Consider the following 16112-nt stretch of genomic DNA (forward strand, 5'->3'; position numbering starts at 1 on the left):
CGACAGTTTAGTAGGGCACAAAACAGGAATCCCACATATACACTACAGGCATGGAGCCTCTTGCTACCACTGCATGATGTCACTGGCAAACACTCAATGTGGGGAACACACGGCCAAACAGCGAAACAATTTGTTTAATCATAAAGTGCATTTACATAAGGCAACGGCTGCATAAATGAATGCATAATTGAACAGGTTAATGCATAATGTAGTGCTCCCCCGGGACAATAAATAAAGTGCCTTTTGAAAACGTGTGAGACGGAAAAAGATAGAGGGAGAGCGAGCGAGCGAGCGAGAGACAACGGTACCCGCTGCAGCGTCAGACGAAACATGAAACACGCTCAGCGAGACAATGCCAAGGCCACCGAGGTAGAGAGGGAGAGAGAGAGAGAGAGAGAGAGAGAGAGAGAGAGAGAAAGGAATATGGCAGGAAATAAATAAATAAAAAAGGTGAAGTCGTGCTAAGAGGATTTCAGGACATGCTTCGTTTCTTTCCATAATCTGTCTATTAGCACCAAAGTATTTCTAGCTCTCATGACCATGGCAGGGACACTATTAGTGACAGGCTCAACGCGGCAATGCAACTCAACACGGCCTCCTGGGAATTCAGACCTCACTATGCTTCTTCTCTTTTCCCCGCTGGTGTTTCCCATTTCTCGCTCTGCTTGGCCCCTTCTACTTCTGACCACTGCCCCCCCCCCCCCCACTTTTCTCTCTCTCTCTTCTTTTAAACCAGCAATCTACTTTGTTGGGACGCCGTCGGCTCGTCAAGCGAGTAGGAGGCCGCCAACACACGCTAAATGATGTTAGCTCTGCTGCGCTGTCATACGATGACGCAGTCGCTCCCTAGGTGAGGAAGAAATAGTTATTAAAAAAATAATTTAAAAAAAACACGACAGGATTTCAAACTGGATTCTGGGAAGGTCAGACGGTAAATTTAGCTTCCTTGTTTTTCTACTTACTCTAATGTTCTGATGGCTTTGATCAGTAAAAGGTAAAGTATATGCATAGATTGCCTGTTCAGTGGAACTGGAGATGAGTGAGGAGTGTGTTGTTCTGCTTAGAATCGAAGGTCTTTGTTCAACCACCGCAGTGACGGACTTCCAAGACAGGTCAACGACGTACGCAGCCTACGCAGACATTCCTCACCTCACTTGCTCAACCATCTATTGTTGGGGAGGGTTTCAATTCACCGCTTCCCCATCATAGCCGAAGTGGCCACAGTTCCTTCCTTCGCTTAAGAGAAAGTAACATAGTTCTTGCTCGCCATTTAACAAAAGGTCATGACAGTGTGGTGCCTTTACAGTTCTCTCCAGCTTAGAGAGGCGGATAGAAAAGGCACGTCATGCCTACAGAGTACGTCGTGCATCGGGACGAAGGGATTTGGAAACATGTGCATTTGAAGGAGGACAGATGGTTGATCGTAAAAGATGCCCCTACTCTAAAAAGAAAAAAATCTCTCTGTAAACGATGTGACACGTTAAAAGAAATAACCGTCCGTCTCCCTCTACACATCTTAAAAACCCAAAGAAGTTCAACAACTGGAAACCCAAAGAAAACAAAGCGGCTGTATTTATCAATGCTGCCGTTACGCGCATTTCAGGCCGCAGTCAGATAGCTGTCAATGTCTGTTTCTGTCTCGGCGGTCCACAGCATGTGTGTGTGTGTGTGTGTGTGTGTGTGTGTGTGTGTGCGGGTGTACGTCGCTGTCAGGTGAGATTGCAGCATTTACGCTGTGATGTGTCACACCTGATTACGGATACATGTTCCCTTCTTTCTCCTCGCTGCGCTGCACATGCACGTGAGGACGCGTGTGTGCGAGTAGCGATCCGCGTGACAGGCAGACATCGGCGGCAGGTTCCCGCCGGCTGATGGCAGCGCCGCGACCTCCGATGACGCCCTCCATTTTGTCACCGCCAGCTCGCGTAGATTACCCCCAGCGCCATCTTCTTACTCTGTATGCTAATGAAACAGAAAGAGGGAGTAATGAGAAAAGATTGACGGGATTACAAAAAAAAAAAAAAAGAGTGAGGGAAATAAGAGAATTTGAAAAGGAGAGGCACGGGGAAGAAGTGGATGAAAGAATACGTGTGTATGGGAGCGACGTGAAACAAAGCGCTTGAATGTGTGTTCAACGGAGGGGAAAATAAGAGAAAGAGAACACAAAAAAAACAAATGTCTTTGAACGTACGCAGTGTGAGAGATGAAAAAAACGAAGACAGTGGGTAGAACGTGGAGGAGAAAGGGGGAGACTAATGAAGGTCATCAGAAGCCATCATGGGGCTCCCTTGGATAGAAATTTAGGGAGAGGTAGGGGCGAGTGTGATGAATATGATTATAGGTGTGTAAGTGTGTGTGACAGTAATGAATTCAGGGTGTGGAACAGGAAAGGGATATAGGTCTTTGAGAGTGTTGAATTTCAAACAGGGACACCGACCGGTCGCCACCGATCGCTCCGGCTGTGTGCGTTTTGCTTGCTCGTGTACACACTTATTCATATGAGTGTATGTGTGTGTGTGTGCGTTTTGCTTGCTCGTGTACACACTTATTCATATGAGTGTGTGTGTGTGTGTGCATGGCTTTGTGCCGGAATAGCAGGTGAGAGATGCAGTTTGGCCGGATGTAATTTATGTGAAAACTAAACAGAGCTGTCCTGAGATGTCATTAGCTAAAAGGCAAATTTCATTATTTCGCTAATATGGACCAAGATGACTCTTTTTGATGTCTCCCCCCCCCCCCGCCCCCCGTTCTCCCCCTCCTCCCGGGCTCCCTCCCCCTTAGCGCCGTATCCCCGCCTCCAGCCTCCTTTTTGTCTATTTGCCCCGCCTCCCTCCTCCCCCCATCCTCCTCCGTAACCCCCCCCCCCCCCCTTTCAGAGGATCTCCTTATTCAGAGCAGCTTTACCTTTCAAGGTTGAAGAAAATGGCCACGTGTCTGTGTTTGTGTGTGCGGGGACAGTGCGAGAGATTTTCATTCGAGGTCCCACTGAATGAGGCGATGGTGACTCACCTACAGCCCACACGCACATGCACACACACACACACACACGCGCACCCTCCCTCCCTCTCTGCCTTTGATGTGTTTGAGTCGATGGCTAATCAGGTAGCATCAGGCCTAGTCCTCATTTCCCCTTCACACCTGCCCATTAGGGAGCAGGCTTTCTGGAGCAGGCCGATAAGGCCGATATGCTCTCCTTATGGCGCTCTCTCTTCCATATATACCTTAAATCGCCCACCGCTCTCTCATTCTACTCTTTGCCCATCTTTTCCCTCCGCAAATCTCCAGTGTCTCCCTCATTCCTCCATCTCTTCTTCTCCTCTTCTCCTCCACCTCTCACCGTTCCGTTCTCCTCACCAGCTTCCCGTGAACGTCCCATTACTCTGTTCCTCCCCTTTTCCCATCTTAACTAAATCACACAGAGCACCTCCTTTCCTTCATCCTTTTGTCGGCCTCCCTCTGCATCCATCTCTCACTAAACTCCCCCACTCGTATCTAAACTTACTCCTTAAATCCCCGGTAACGTTCTTTTAGCATCTCCCCCCCATGCATCCCTCTAACTGCTTCCTTTCCTTTTTCTCTAAAGTGCTCAACTCTCTGAAATGGTCTTGTAATATCCTTTCCTACTGTCTTAAACCGTTCAATTGTTCCATCATTTCCTTTTTACCTCTTCCTTGTCGGAACACATCCACTTTTTGTTGAAACATTGGACTGATGGTCAGTTTCCGATTAAGGGAAGAGCAGACATAAAATCTGTCATATGTCCCCCTGTTTTGCTTCCATACTCCATAAAGCTTTAAGATACATATATTTTATGATGAAGGTACATTACCCCGAGTAAGACCACTGACATTTACTATAAAAAGTTTCCAGTGTACAATCCGTCAACGGTAATATATTCCTAATTTATTTTACATTTATGATGTCCTGTCCTTTTATAAGCCATTTCTCAGGAATTTAGAGTAAATAGGGAGACGAGGAATATTTAATATCCATTAACTGAGCACATGAACATAATAATAAAACAATGCATGTTCTAAAAAAATGTTTTAGAAATTTCTTTTTTTCAAGGCACAGCTTTACTTCCGTTGTTATTTACCAGTTAACATTATTTGTACAAATCAGGTTTAACGCGGCATTCCGAGAAGCCCTTTCTGTTAGTCAAAGCCATGCCTGAATCAAATATTATTGGATCTCCATTGAGATACTGCTATGCTGCTCACTAAGACCAACACACTTAAATGTGTTTGATTCATTTAGCTTTAACTAACGTTTGATTTTACAACAAAAGTTTCTCTTTACAAAGTGGACAACAGAAAATCTCTTATGACTCTTGGGTAATATTCAGAAAACCTTGCGAACTAACTTCCCTCCAGGACACAGCAAAATCCTTAGAGTTCATTTTCCAGTGTATTGCAACACTTAGAGTTAAACTAACTCTTTGATAGGATTGAAATGTAACTGTACAGTGACACTCTTCTTGGTATCAGGCTTAACTCCATGTATTTAACACTTATTCAGAGTTAAAATGCTAACACTTCTTTGAGCGTTGATTTAACACTGACAAGATTGGGACAATATAAACACCAGCTTAGAGTTCAAATTGAATCTCACAGAGTCAATTTAACTGAAATTTGCTGTGTACCAACATCCCCTTATATGCACAACAAAAGCCCTGAAACTTAACAGCAACTCAATGACCGACTAATAGCAACTGCAAATTAGCTTCACACTTATTTTATACAGCAATGAGCACAGGAGTTAAATAAATAATAATGGTTATGACCACTTCAAGTCATCCTTTGGGATATTTGAGTTCACAGCTGCTTGTTTTGCAGTCGAGTTACCCAAAAACTGCCGGTTTACTTCATTTTTCCTATTTATTAATGTGTTTAAGTACAGTTAATGAGCTAAAGGATTTTATACTAAGTTGGGTTTTATTCTTAAGACATCACATTAGCTGAGAGTTTTAATTCATCAATATTTTTGTTTCCCTTTTACTTTATGGCATCTGTTTTTTGGAGATTAATACATTTTGGCTTTATAATAAATGGATATAATGCGCATAAGTTGGCAGGAAAGGTTTGGGCTATATTTGTAGTATCTGTCAAGGCGATGCAAGGGACAGCAAAAGAAAAAAAAATGAATGATTGATGTGAAGCCCAAATGACAACCTTGGTGGAAGAGAGATAGCGGAGAAAGAAATGATTTCCTAACTTTGCAGTGATGGAGATTTATTAAGAAAATGTTGAAATGAGTTATAGGATTAAAGCTGTAGTACTCGTAGGCTATTGAAGCCATTTAATTCTGTTTAGATGAAAATGGGAATTGGGTCTTTCTTTAACATGAATTACATTCAAAAAGTAGAAAGAAAGACTGTGAGTATGCGAGTGTGTGTGTGTGTGTGTGTGTGGGTTGGTTGCGGGTGGAGAAATGATTCAGTGTGTGCGTCTGTGTAAAAATACATTTCTGCCCACAGCCGGAATTTCACCTGCACCAACAGAACGTCGGCGTTTGCAGTCGTGCTGCCGTATAGTCACATAACAAACACATAACCCTTAACAACTCCCCCTTTTAAAAAAAAAGCTAAAACAGTGTGGGAACGACTGTCGCCTTTTTCTTTACTTTTCCTGTTCTTTTGAGTGACCTAACTTTTGGAGAAGACATGTTGCAAGAACTCCTGTCAGTTTTCTTTCTTTCTTTCTTACCCTGTGATGCTGCTCTGTCAGTTTCTCTTTGTGGTGTAACAGGACCGCCTCTTCTACTAAAATCATTGCAACACTGGCGGAGTACTGCTCTTGTCCCAAGTGGCAATTTTCACATTTCAAAGTGTTTGCTTCAGGTGTCAAATGTATAGGCTGTCTTCATATGACAATTTAAAAAAAAAAAGTTAAAGTTAACCAAATGAACTGAATGATGAAGAATGAAACCCATTTGCTTCATTTTAACAACTTTATTGGGTGTTATATATAACAGTGAGCCCAGCTAATTATTAAGATGCGATCCAACCATTAAACATAACAGTGCCTCTACGGTCTGTCTTCACCCGTCTGGCACTCCCAGTTGGTTAAAACAAACACTAAGAATCATTTGCAGGTCATTTTTGTTGCACAGCTGCTTAAGAGACATACAGCACAGCGCGCACAGGAGCTGGTAACCAACTAACAAACGCACAAACTGCGTGTTTGGACCTCGGCAAAAACACGCAAGCAACCCACACATCACATATATTATTGTGTAAACACTGTAATGAGTGCAGGGATCTACACGTCTCTCTTTCTGTCTCCTTCTCGTGGTTAAGGGCCATTTCTTTTCACAAGCAGCCTGACGCTAATTTGGGATAAAAAGAAAAATACTGCCTTGCAATATTTTTGCTGGTTTACCACAGATTTCCAAGGGACCACACATGCAGCATTGAAGCACCACCCACATCTCATTTGATGAAATTAGGTTAGGAAGGAGCCTGTTCTGCGCTTTCCTCCTTTGTGAGAGAAGAGCTCATGGTGTGGAAATTAAGAGTCTGGATGTGCGTGTGTGTGTGTGTGTGTGTGTGTGCAAACGTAGACATTTGTGTTTGTGTGAGCGAGAGGCTGACTAATCCCTCCGCAGAGCTGAAACGAGTTAAAAACACATCAAAGGGAAGCTTAACCTCTGTGAAACCTCACCGGGTTTTCAAGAACAACAAATGATCATTCTCCTCATTGTTTCCAGGGGGACTCTTTTCACCGCTGCGCCGCTGACTTTTCCCTCAGTCCTGGGAGTTTTCAAAAAGCCTGTGGTTTCATTTTTAATGACTGTGCCGTTTGCCTAAGAGTGTGTGTGTAGGTGTGTGTGCGTGTGTGTTTGTGATATATATGCGTGCGGATGTGTGAGTGGGTGCACCCATGTGTGTTTGCACATAAAAGAAGTGTATTTTTGAGCGTGACACGGCAAATGAGGAAAACCAAGCTAACAAGGACACGCAGTTCTACTCGCAATCATTAAAATGTACGACATCCTGACCGTCTACACAACACACAGCTATGTGTGAACAAAAAACAACAATGAAAGATAAAACAGGGAGTCTGGAAGGCAGGTGGGGGAGTGTGGGGGACAGGTAGGGGGAGACAACAAGAGACAATGGCAAGATGAGGAAGCCAATTGTGGTCTGAGACCTACTTTCCCTAGAATTCTCATTATCACAGTATAATAGTGCTCCTTCCGCATAGTTCAAATATTTGCATGCTTCTTGTCCTCGGCGATGCTCGCGTGCGACGCTGCCCTTGTTCAGCCGCTATGAACACATGAAAGGGGCCAAAAGTCACGCGTCGGTGCTCATGGAAAGTCCACAGATCAATACACGAGTGCGAGTGTCTTGCGAGCTTCAAAAGCACATTGAAGATCATTTATTTAATGGTTTTGCTGGTTTCCAATACTTTAGCATCTTTTCATGGGAAACAAAGTAAATCATCAGTTGTAAAAATGACAAGTGTTAACACGGAGCAGCACTTGAGATATTCATTGTGTATTGACGGATGGAATAAAAACGGTGAGCAACGTGTTACCACTAACAAATGTATCTGTTTTTATTTCCCCGTCCACACAACGCGGGGGGCTCGAACGAAGCAACACAGAGAAATCAATAAGTGCTTTTGCAGCATAAAACAAAATACAAACATCTTACGGTAATAAACTCAATCGCACGCTCATCCAGAGGCAGAAGCACGCAGACACGTAACGCACACGCACCTTCAGCATCGCAGTCGCTCCCCGCAGCAGCTGCAGCGCAACCAGGGGCGGCGTGACGGCGATCCACCTTCGAGCTGTGGATGCTCACGACACGTTGGTGTAAGACACAGTCATCAGCAATCTTTTTAGTTATTTGACTATACGTTGGAATAAAGGGTTAGAAGTCATCAGAACTGTCAGAATCTTCAAATAAGACAGTGATAGGTTAGTTTTAGAGTTTTGTCATCATTTCTTGAAGACTCTTCAGAGCATTACGGCTTTTTGAGGATGCATCAATTTTTATGTTAAGTGTCAAAATCTATTTAAAAAGAAAAAGAAAATATATTCTTGGAATAAATCTCTTTCTGGCCGAGCAGTAGAAATGTTCTTTTGAGTGGATTTTAGATGATTTGAAGGAATTCCACCGTTCGCTGGTTCTGGAGCCCCCTTCAGGCAAGAAGCACCCTGGGAGTCGGCTTTGACCTGCAGGGCATTGACCTCTCGCTGACTACCCTCCCTGGTGAGGAGGTGGAGGCCAACAAGTCATGACGGGTCAAAGTCTTCAGTGTGCTTCATTTGTTCAGATCCCTGCTGGTCCTCCCGGACCAAGCAGTTTCCAGCGGGGCATTGGGCTTAATCCCGACTCACCTGGTCTCCCCGAACCCCCGGCTCCGCTCCGCCTCGTTTGGGTCAGAGTCCCAACAGCGTCCCCCGTCGCTCTGTCCATGCCCGGAGGGGGGGGAGGGAGGCGCAGAGAGGAGCCGGGGGACGGTGGGGAGGTCGACGATGGAGCTCTGCTTGGCGGGAGGAGGAAGAGGAGGAGGAGGAGGAGGAGGAGGCCCCTCCGCCCGTCTACGTGCGGCCCGCTCGCCGTCCAGCTGCCTGCGCAGCCGCTTATTCTCCCTGCTGAGCGAGTTTAACTGGAACGAGAGAGAAAGAGACATTGGGAGAGACGCATCCACAGCAGAAGACACGCGGAGACAATGAGAGTGACAGTAGTTTCCGGAAAAATAGAAATAAACACTCATGTGTGACTGTGGAACAGCATGAGGGGCGTTGACCGGTGAAACCTGAAGGAAGTTTAAACATCACACTTGTTTAGTTAAATCAGCCAAATTACAAAACTTAATTGGAAGCTACCAATAAAAATCAAACATCAAAAGTCAACAGCTATCAAGTTGATGAAGTAGCTGACATCTCATTATGTGCTTAATTCATCTTTCACAGTTACTTTCATGCCTGTTGAAACAGAAATGCAAGTGGAAAATTGCCAGGGGGCTCCGAGGAGAGCATTGACTTCACAGTTTGAAATGGTTGCCAGAGTCAGAGTCGCGCGACGGTGTAAATTTCTACATGAAAACAACCAATTTGAGCGATCATTAGAGGTCGATTTGACACAAAATCATCCGTGACACAAAACAAACCGCACACCGTCAGAACATGATTGGGCTCCCTGAAACACAATTACAGAGTAGCTGAATTGAGGGTGTTTTGTATTTTGACAGGGACATTGGAGTAAAGGCAGCGAGGAGTGTGAGTCAAAACGTGTCTTCAAAATGCAGAAACCAGAACGAAAAAGACGTCAACATTTGTTGTGCAGCGTGGTGGTTGTATGCAGGAGGTGCAAAAACTGTAATAGAGCAGAAAAAAGACAGGATTTTAAATCAAATATTGATGAGTGAAATAAGAAATTAAAGAATTGAGAGACAGAATAAGGGCACTCTGTGTGGCTGTGCGAATGTTGTGGTTCAAGAATGATGTCTGACCGTGTGTGTGTGTGTGTTAGCAAATGTGTATTTGTGTGAAGGAGGGAGAGGACAACACAGACGGAGATAGTTTTGCTAACATTACCCTTCCAGACATTGTCACAAATGCACATTCTCTCTCTCTCTCACACACACACACACACACGCAAACACACATAGTATAAATCTGAGCAAATGTTTTACATCTCATGACTAGAAAAAGGCGTAACCCTCCAAGAGCCAATGGCGTGTCCAAACTACCCCGAGACGCCTGAAGAGTGTTTACTATCTTCAACAGGCTCCTTCAATGTGTTCATCGTATGTCATGCCAAATGAAATAGAATTTATAGAGGAAAAACAGGTTGAGGTTGACATTTATAATTAAACGTTTATTCAAGGGGCCCCGTTTAATTTTCCTCCTCTTTGGTTGCTCTGGATGCTTTTCTAATTGCAAAGGGGGGGGGGGGGGGTGAAATTAAAAATCACAGCCTGTCTCCAACTTCAACCTTCACACCGAGCGGTGAACTGGTGGGCATATGTTTGAATGAAAAGTATGTGTGTAAAGTGGGGGAGAAAGAACAAAAAGAAAAATAGACCGAAAGACACAAGGGACATGGGCGGTGTTGCTGGTGTGTTTGCAGTATTTTAATACAAATTATGAGAATTACTGAGCTAGAAATGATGAAAAGAGACAGCAAACTTTGACTGAATTTCTTCGCTGTAGCAAAAACGTTTTTATTTATGTATTTATTTAGTTTGGCCCCCGTTGCCATTTATATATTGAAATTCAAAAATACTGAGGAATACCTGTTAGTCCATCACTTTGTGCAGCTGCTTATAGTAAAAGGTGTTATATCACCATGTAAGCACGCCTTCTTTTCATCTTTGCACGAATGGCGTGCAACAGTCTGGACATCAGCTGACAGTACAGAACAATACAGAACAATACGGCGCCAGCTCGCTTAAAGCCAATCAGGCCTACAATCTATCCGCCTTCTTTCCTCTGATGTTCACCTGCCCCCCCCCCCCCCCCCCATAGTTGATGGAAAATCACTTAACTCGAATCTAATTTTGTGTGACGTTTCAAAAGTTGGCGTGAAATTCGCTTGACAGTCGGATGTAAATCGCGCACGTAAAAAAAAACGCTTAACATGCGGCCCTGGGCGAGCGAGAATGTGACGGCACTAAACCAGATTGTGAGTGTGAGCGAGTGAGAGCGACCCAAAGAAGAGACACGGGCCCACAACCCGAAGCCTTTCACACACTCACACCCAGGATCTGTATCTGGTTGTGTGAGTGTGAGCCCGAGTTTGTCCAGTGGACAGTGAAGCGAATGCCCTCTCCGACTGTGTCGTGTGTGTGTGTGTGTGTGTGTGTGTGTGTGTGTGTGTGTGTGTGTGTAGGATGTCCGTGTTGGATCGATGTGTGTAATGATTCACACTAGAGATTAAGAGGCACCATTACACACCTGACCTGTTAAACAACACCTCTCTCTTCCTCTCTCGTCGGCCTCTTCCTCTGCTCCACCGGTCTTTGCCATAAACACACACACACACACACACACACACACACACACACACACACACACAAACACACATACACACAAAGCACCTTTTGCTTTTCATAGAAGAAAAAAAAGAAACACACACCGCATTAAAACTTCTACAAGTGCTAGCTTTTGTCGTGTCTCGTCAATCAGCGGGCCATTCGACAGACTAACAAAAGACGGGTGAGCCGTTCCCCGGGCCTTGAGGTTTTTGGAGAACTGAGGGGGCTGAGGAGTACTTTTGATTTGTCTCTCCTTTGGTGATTTGTTGACTCTTCTGAAGTTCAATGCAGTAAAAAAAACTCAAAAAAATAATGTCAGCTCTTTCCTCAGAATATTCCTCTGTGTTTTTCCCCCCACATTGTTTTATCACAGCGGGCCATTTCCCTACGCTGTCACAGAGAGATCAGCGCGCCTTTATTGATATACGTCCCTCTCTCAGTTTCATGAAAGGGAAATCATTTACCAGTTGAAGAAACGTCACTGCCTTTTCCCAATACCATTTGTCCCCCCCCTTTTGCACGCGCCGTACAACCTCCCCCCCCCCGCTGCCGACGTTTCACTTTTATCGTAGGGAAGAGGAAATGGATTGTCTGTGTGTGCCTGTGTGCACGCGTGTGTGTTTGAAGTTGGACGTATGAAAGCTTCCTCTTCTGTGTGAGCTCAACAGCAGGTGGGCTGCGGTGTGGGGGTGTGTGTTTGTATCTGTCGGGTAAAAGGACTGTCAGGACCTGGTGTGTGTGTGTGTGTGCGTGTGTGTGCGCGTGTTCTCTTACTTGTTGATTTAGCATTCTGATGGCCTCCAGGTTGCTTCGAAGTCTAGTCTGCATGTCCTCGATTTTGCTGAGGTTCAGAGCCACGGCCGCACAACCCTGCTTTTCCATGCTGTAACACAAGTGCACACACACAAACAATAAATACTACTACCTATGTTTAAGGAAAACAACACTCTGCTTCTTAAAACTGGCTTGTGTGTATTTTACAATAAAAATGCACATTAAGTGTAACTCTTCGTGAAACTCGATCTGCAGACAAAAAAAACAGTTCTAATCACATTAAATGTCCTCAAAATCTGGGGCACGAAGAAGTTGGCGTACAACATCTTCATTAAAACTTATTACTGGACTCAAAGATGGGCGAGCAAATGAGTTCCAGAATTCATTAAATCATACATGAAAGCGCTTAGAAAACGGTGGAAGAAAAAAATACAACCGCAGCCAGGGAACATTAAGAGTACAAGAAGCCATTTAAGATTTTAACTGTTTATTAAAAACGTTTTGGGGAAACGACAAACAAATGCTGGGGTCTGCCATCTTCAGGCCTGACTAAGGAACGTCTATTAAATTAACGACGGTGGATAATGGTGCTGTGTGCGGGCTGAACATCGAGCTGCCCCCGCGTTACGCTCCTTCCTTCATGCCCCAGCGAACCTGTCCAGTTAGCATTCGGGAGAAACCTTCTAAATACTTTATGGAAGACGTCTTAGCCCATTAAAGCACCACTGTACCTCCCTAATGTTAATTTTCTTGCAAAAGAGCAAGCTGGGATTTTCTATCAGAGCAGCGGACGGAGAGGCGGTCCCGCTTTGCTCGAGTCGAGAGGACGGGAACGCTCATCCAAACGCAAAGAAAGGCCATTATTGTTCCTGTGGATGTGGGTGAGCCGTGACACACACACACACACACACACACACACACACAAACTTGTGTCCCCTATTAACGATAACTTAAAACATTGAAGATCTGTGGAGACACTTGAGAGAGATGCTTATATGTGAACTGACAATTGTTGTCTAAAAAGTTTATGAGACTCGTTAGTGGAAGAATCCCGATCCCTTGTGTTTGTAACCATCAGCAGACAATTACAACATAAACAACAGTCACGGTAACTACACTGCATCACAACTCTTCTCTCCACTGGGATTCTTCGTTGGGTTTCCTATAGAACATGATGCGACCTTGCGGTACGGCACATAGAGACATTAAGACTGAATAAAATCATTTTGAACAGAGGAAACACAAAACCTGTTATAATGGGAAGACTTAAAGATGATCTACTTTATGTTAGTTGTTCTTTTCATCATTAGTGTTTGACTAAAACACTGCTCATTGTTTCAGTCAAATATTAATGATGAAATAAGTCTTCATAAGAATTCATTAATTCATACATGCATAATTCATAGACCAGCTGTCAGGACATACTATGAATCACTGCCTATTAACCAACAAACTAATCAAGCTTGGACAATTTAAGCGTTCTTTTTTTTACAAGACAGCTCATTTCCTAAAAATGTAATTCATAAACTTAACATAATTGAAACTGACCCCTTCAAATCTTTTAATTTCACACCGTAATGACGATACGAAGAACATTAATAAGCAGAAACGCCAAAATTCCCTTTGATCTTTTAAATTGTAAATGCCTTTTGGAGGAGGATTCTTCCATTGCTACGGCAACAGAAATGCAGGAGGCATAAAATCCAGAACGCCACATCTCCACAGATTCTCCCCGTGATTTAAAACGCTTTCCTAGATGCTAATGCGCTCTTCAGCGGATCGTGAACCGCCGCCGCTGAGACAACTGCGTGAGATTTATGCGCCCGGTGTGTAAACACGTGTTCCTGTGCTTACACGCAAACATGGATGTGTGTAATTAGCGGCCTAACCCAATCAGTGTGTGTATAATTACAGTCATTAGTGTCAAAGCCAAGCTGCCATGCTCTCTAAACCAGGCAGTAAACTACACGGACCCTTCACCGCTGCGATCCCGCTCTCATCTTTCTTATTTACTGCCTCCATCACACATTTTATGCAAGACTTGAGTGGCTTCTACCCACAGTCTTCTTATCTCCTCTTTCTGTCACTTTGGTTCCCTGTGTTTATACAAATCCTCCGCTGTGATCACTGGGTGCTGTTAATTGGAAGCACATTGTTTATGGTGCGACTGATGAAGCCCGATGCTTTATGAGCCCCCCCCCCCCCCCCCACCCTCCCCTAGATGGGTTGTGTCAGACAGTCACAGCAAACAGCATCAATCTCTGCTGCTGCCACTTAGTGCATCTGGCTGTGCCCTCTCGTTTGAATGTTTTCAGATATCATTTCAGATCATTTGAGGTGAAATGTGAAGTGTATAATTAGATTGAATCTGCTTGCAATTGCATGCCTTTCAGATTTCACATTAAACTTACAGCACAAGATACTGCTGCGAGGCTGAAAACCTTTTGGAACAACCAGCATCTCAAATCACACACATCCAACTAAGACATATGCAATTGACAAAAGGCTGATCAATAAAAACTCCGATTTCAACATTTGTTTACAAAAAAGTATATTCTTGAAAGTGGTCTAAATCCAAATCTAGCACCTCGATTCCTCACCTCTCGGTGGTACAAAGTGCCACCAATAATAAAAACGCTGTGACACTGCAGCTGCTTTCCAACAGAAGGCCGTGAAATCATAATAGATTTCTTTAATAAAGGCATATCTAATGACAATGCCTTCATGCCGTGTTGATTGCTGCCAGCGATAGTGACAGTGCAGAGACACTGAGGATACCCCCTTTGCCACCAGTAATGAGATTTATACACTGAATGTAAGTGGCTGCCCTGCAAATATCATGACACATCTGTTGCCTCGTGGATGTCTGATTTTCATACATATGGCATATTGTTTAGGTGTGTGTGCAGCGGGGGGGTTACAATAATGAAATGAAATAAATTAGGAGTCCTCATAATAAAGAAAAGGGAAATACAAAAAAGAATGGATGGGGAGACACTATGGAAGAGGCTTTCATTCACTGTTTTTTATCTCATTCCATGTTATTATATTCGCTCAATCAAAACCCCTCTTATGCACACATCTATATGAACTGCCTCGCTCGCTCTGTCCCCCTCTCTCTCGCTCATTTGCAATTATGAGGGAAAGACAAGCAAAAGCGATTCATCTTTCTGTCGCGGCCCCTTAATGATATCATTAAAATGACTGACAGCTTTGAATAGCAATGGAAACCTACTCCAGTCAAAACAAATCTGATCCGTTTTGGAAACAGAGCCTGGTGGTTTTGTTAGGGGAGGGGTTCACGTGTGTAAAACGGCGTGAGGTGGGTGAGGGACGGGACCCCGAGCGGGTGGGGGGTGTTAATGAGTTATACCTCAGGGGGTCACACAGGGAGTATGGGGAGGAGCCCCGCAGGCGGGTTGCCCCCCACAAACACCCTCGACCACACGCAAACATCTTCCTTCTCTCGCTTCCCCTCCAACACCCAACCCCATCTGTGCCGCACTGCTTTTAATTGCCTTAATGAACTTTACAAATATCGCCTCTCTGCTATTGGACAGCCGTGGGGGCGTTTGGGGGGGGGGGGGGGGGGGTGCAGGAGAGGGTGGGCCCTTGATTGGAGCGTAATCACTGTTAAAGGCCCAGCATGAATCAAGTATTCACATTGAAGAAGAGGCAAAGGCATGCACACGCGCCCCCCCCCCCCCCCCCTACACACACACACACAAGAGAAAACACAGGTGGCTAGCCCCACTGGGTGTTTCATTCACAGCACTCCTGGTGTTATTAACATCGTCGGCTTTGTTTGGGGCTAGATTGTGTGTGCAGGGGCGAAAACATGGCGGGCGACGCGTTGGTTGGATGCTAAACTCACGCTCTCCCCTCTCGCAGGACGGCCAGGTCCCGGATCCAGGCCTGCGAACAAGTACAAAAGGAAAAACAAAACAAAAAAAACCCTGTTTTGTGATGGACTCTCTTTCGTCTCTTCCCACTAGTTCATTGCTCCTCCGCGTTGCACTTGTTCACCTCGAAGGGATCCGTGTCTCTCGTCTTCTCATCCGCCAGTTCTTTTAGTCGCGTCACCTCTGCTTTCAACGTGTCATTAGAACCTTGAAGGTGTCTGACGAAGCCCGGGAGATGCAGTGACAGTGAGTTTACCCCCCCCCCCCCCACACACACACACACACACACACACACACACACAGAGAGAGGGACAGACACCCATTATCATCAAGAGACTGGTGTTAACATGGGAGACGACATATTCCAACCACACAACGGCAATGGTGTCTTTGTTTTTCTGCTTCCGGGAGAGCAGTTAACTACCAGTTTGGACAATAT

At 44.7% G+C, this 16112-nt stretch overlaps 1 protein-coding gene across 1 annotated transcript in view; it reads right to left on the bottom strand.

Moving 5' to 3' along the window:
• Positions 1-5981: 5981 nt before the first annotated feature.
• LOC119198853 (shootin-1-like) overlaps positions 5982-16112 on the bottom strand; it is a 39741-nt gene continuing 29610 nt past the window's right edge. Inside the window, exons 9-10 of the mRNA XM_062559382.1 lie at positions 11772-11880; positions 5982-8624 (exon numbers count right to left, since the gene is read on the bottom strand). Coding sequence (XP_062415366.1) covers positions 8349-8624; positions 11772-11880 — 385 coding nt within the window. The 3' untranslated portion in view covers positions 5982-8348. The remainder of the gene's footprint in view (positions 8625-11771; positions 11881-16112) is intronic.

This window comes from Pungitius pungitius, chromosome 19 (assembly GCF_949316345.1).
Source record: "Pungitius pungitius chromosome 19, fPunPun2.1, whole genome shotgun sequence".
In the NCBI taxonomy this organism is placed as follows: domain Eukaryota; kingdom Metazoa; phylum Chordata; class Actinopteri; order Perciformes; family Gasterosteidae; genus Pungitius; species Pungitius pungitius.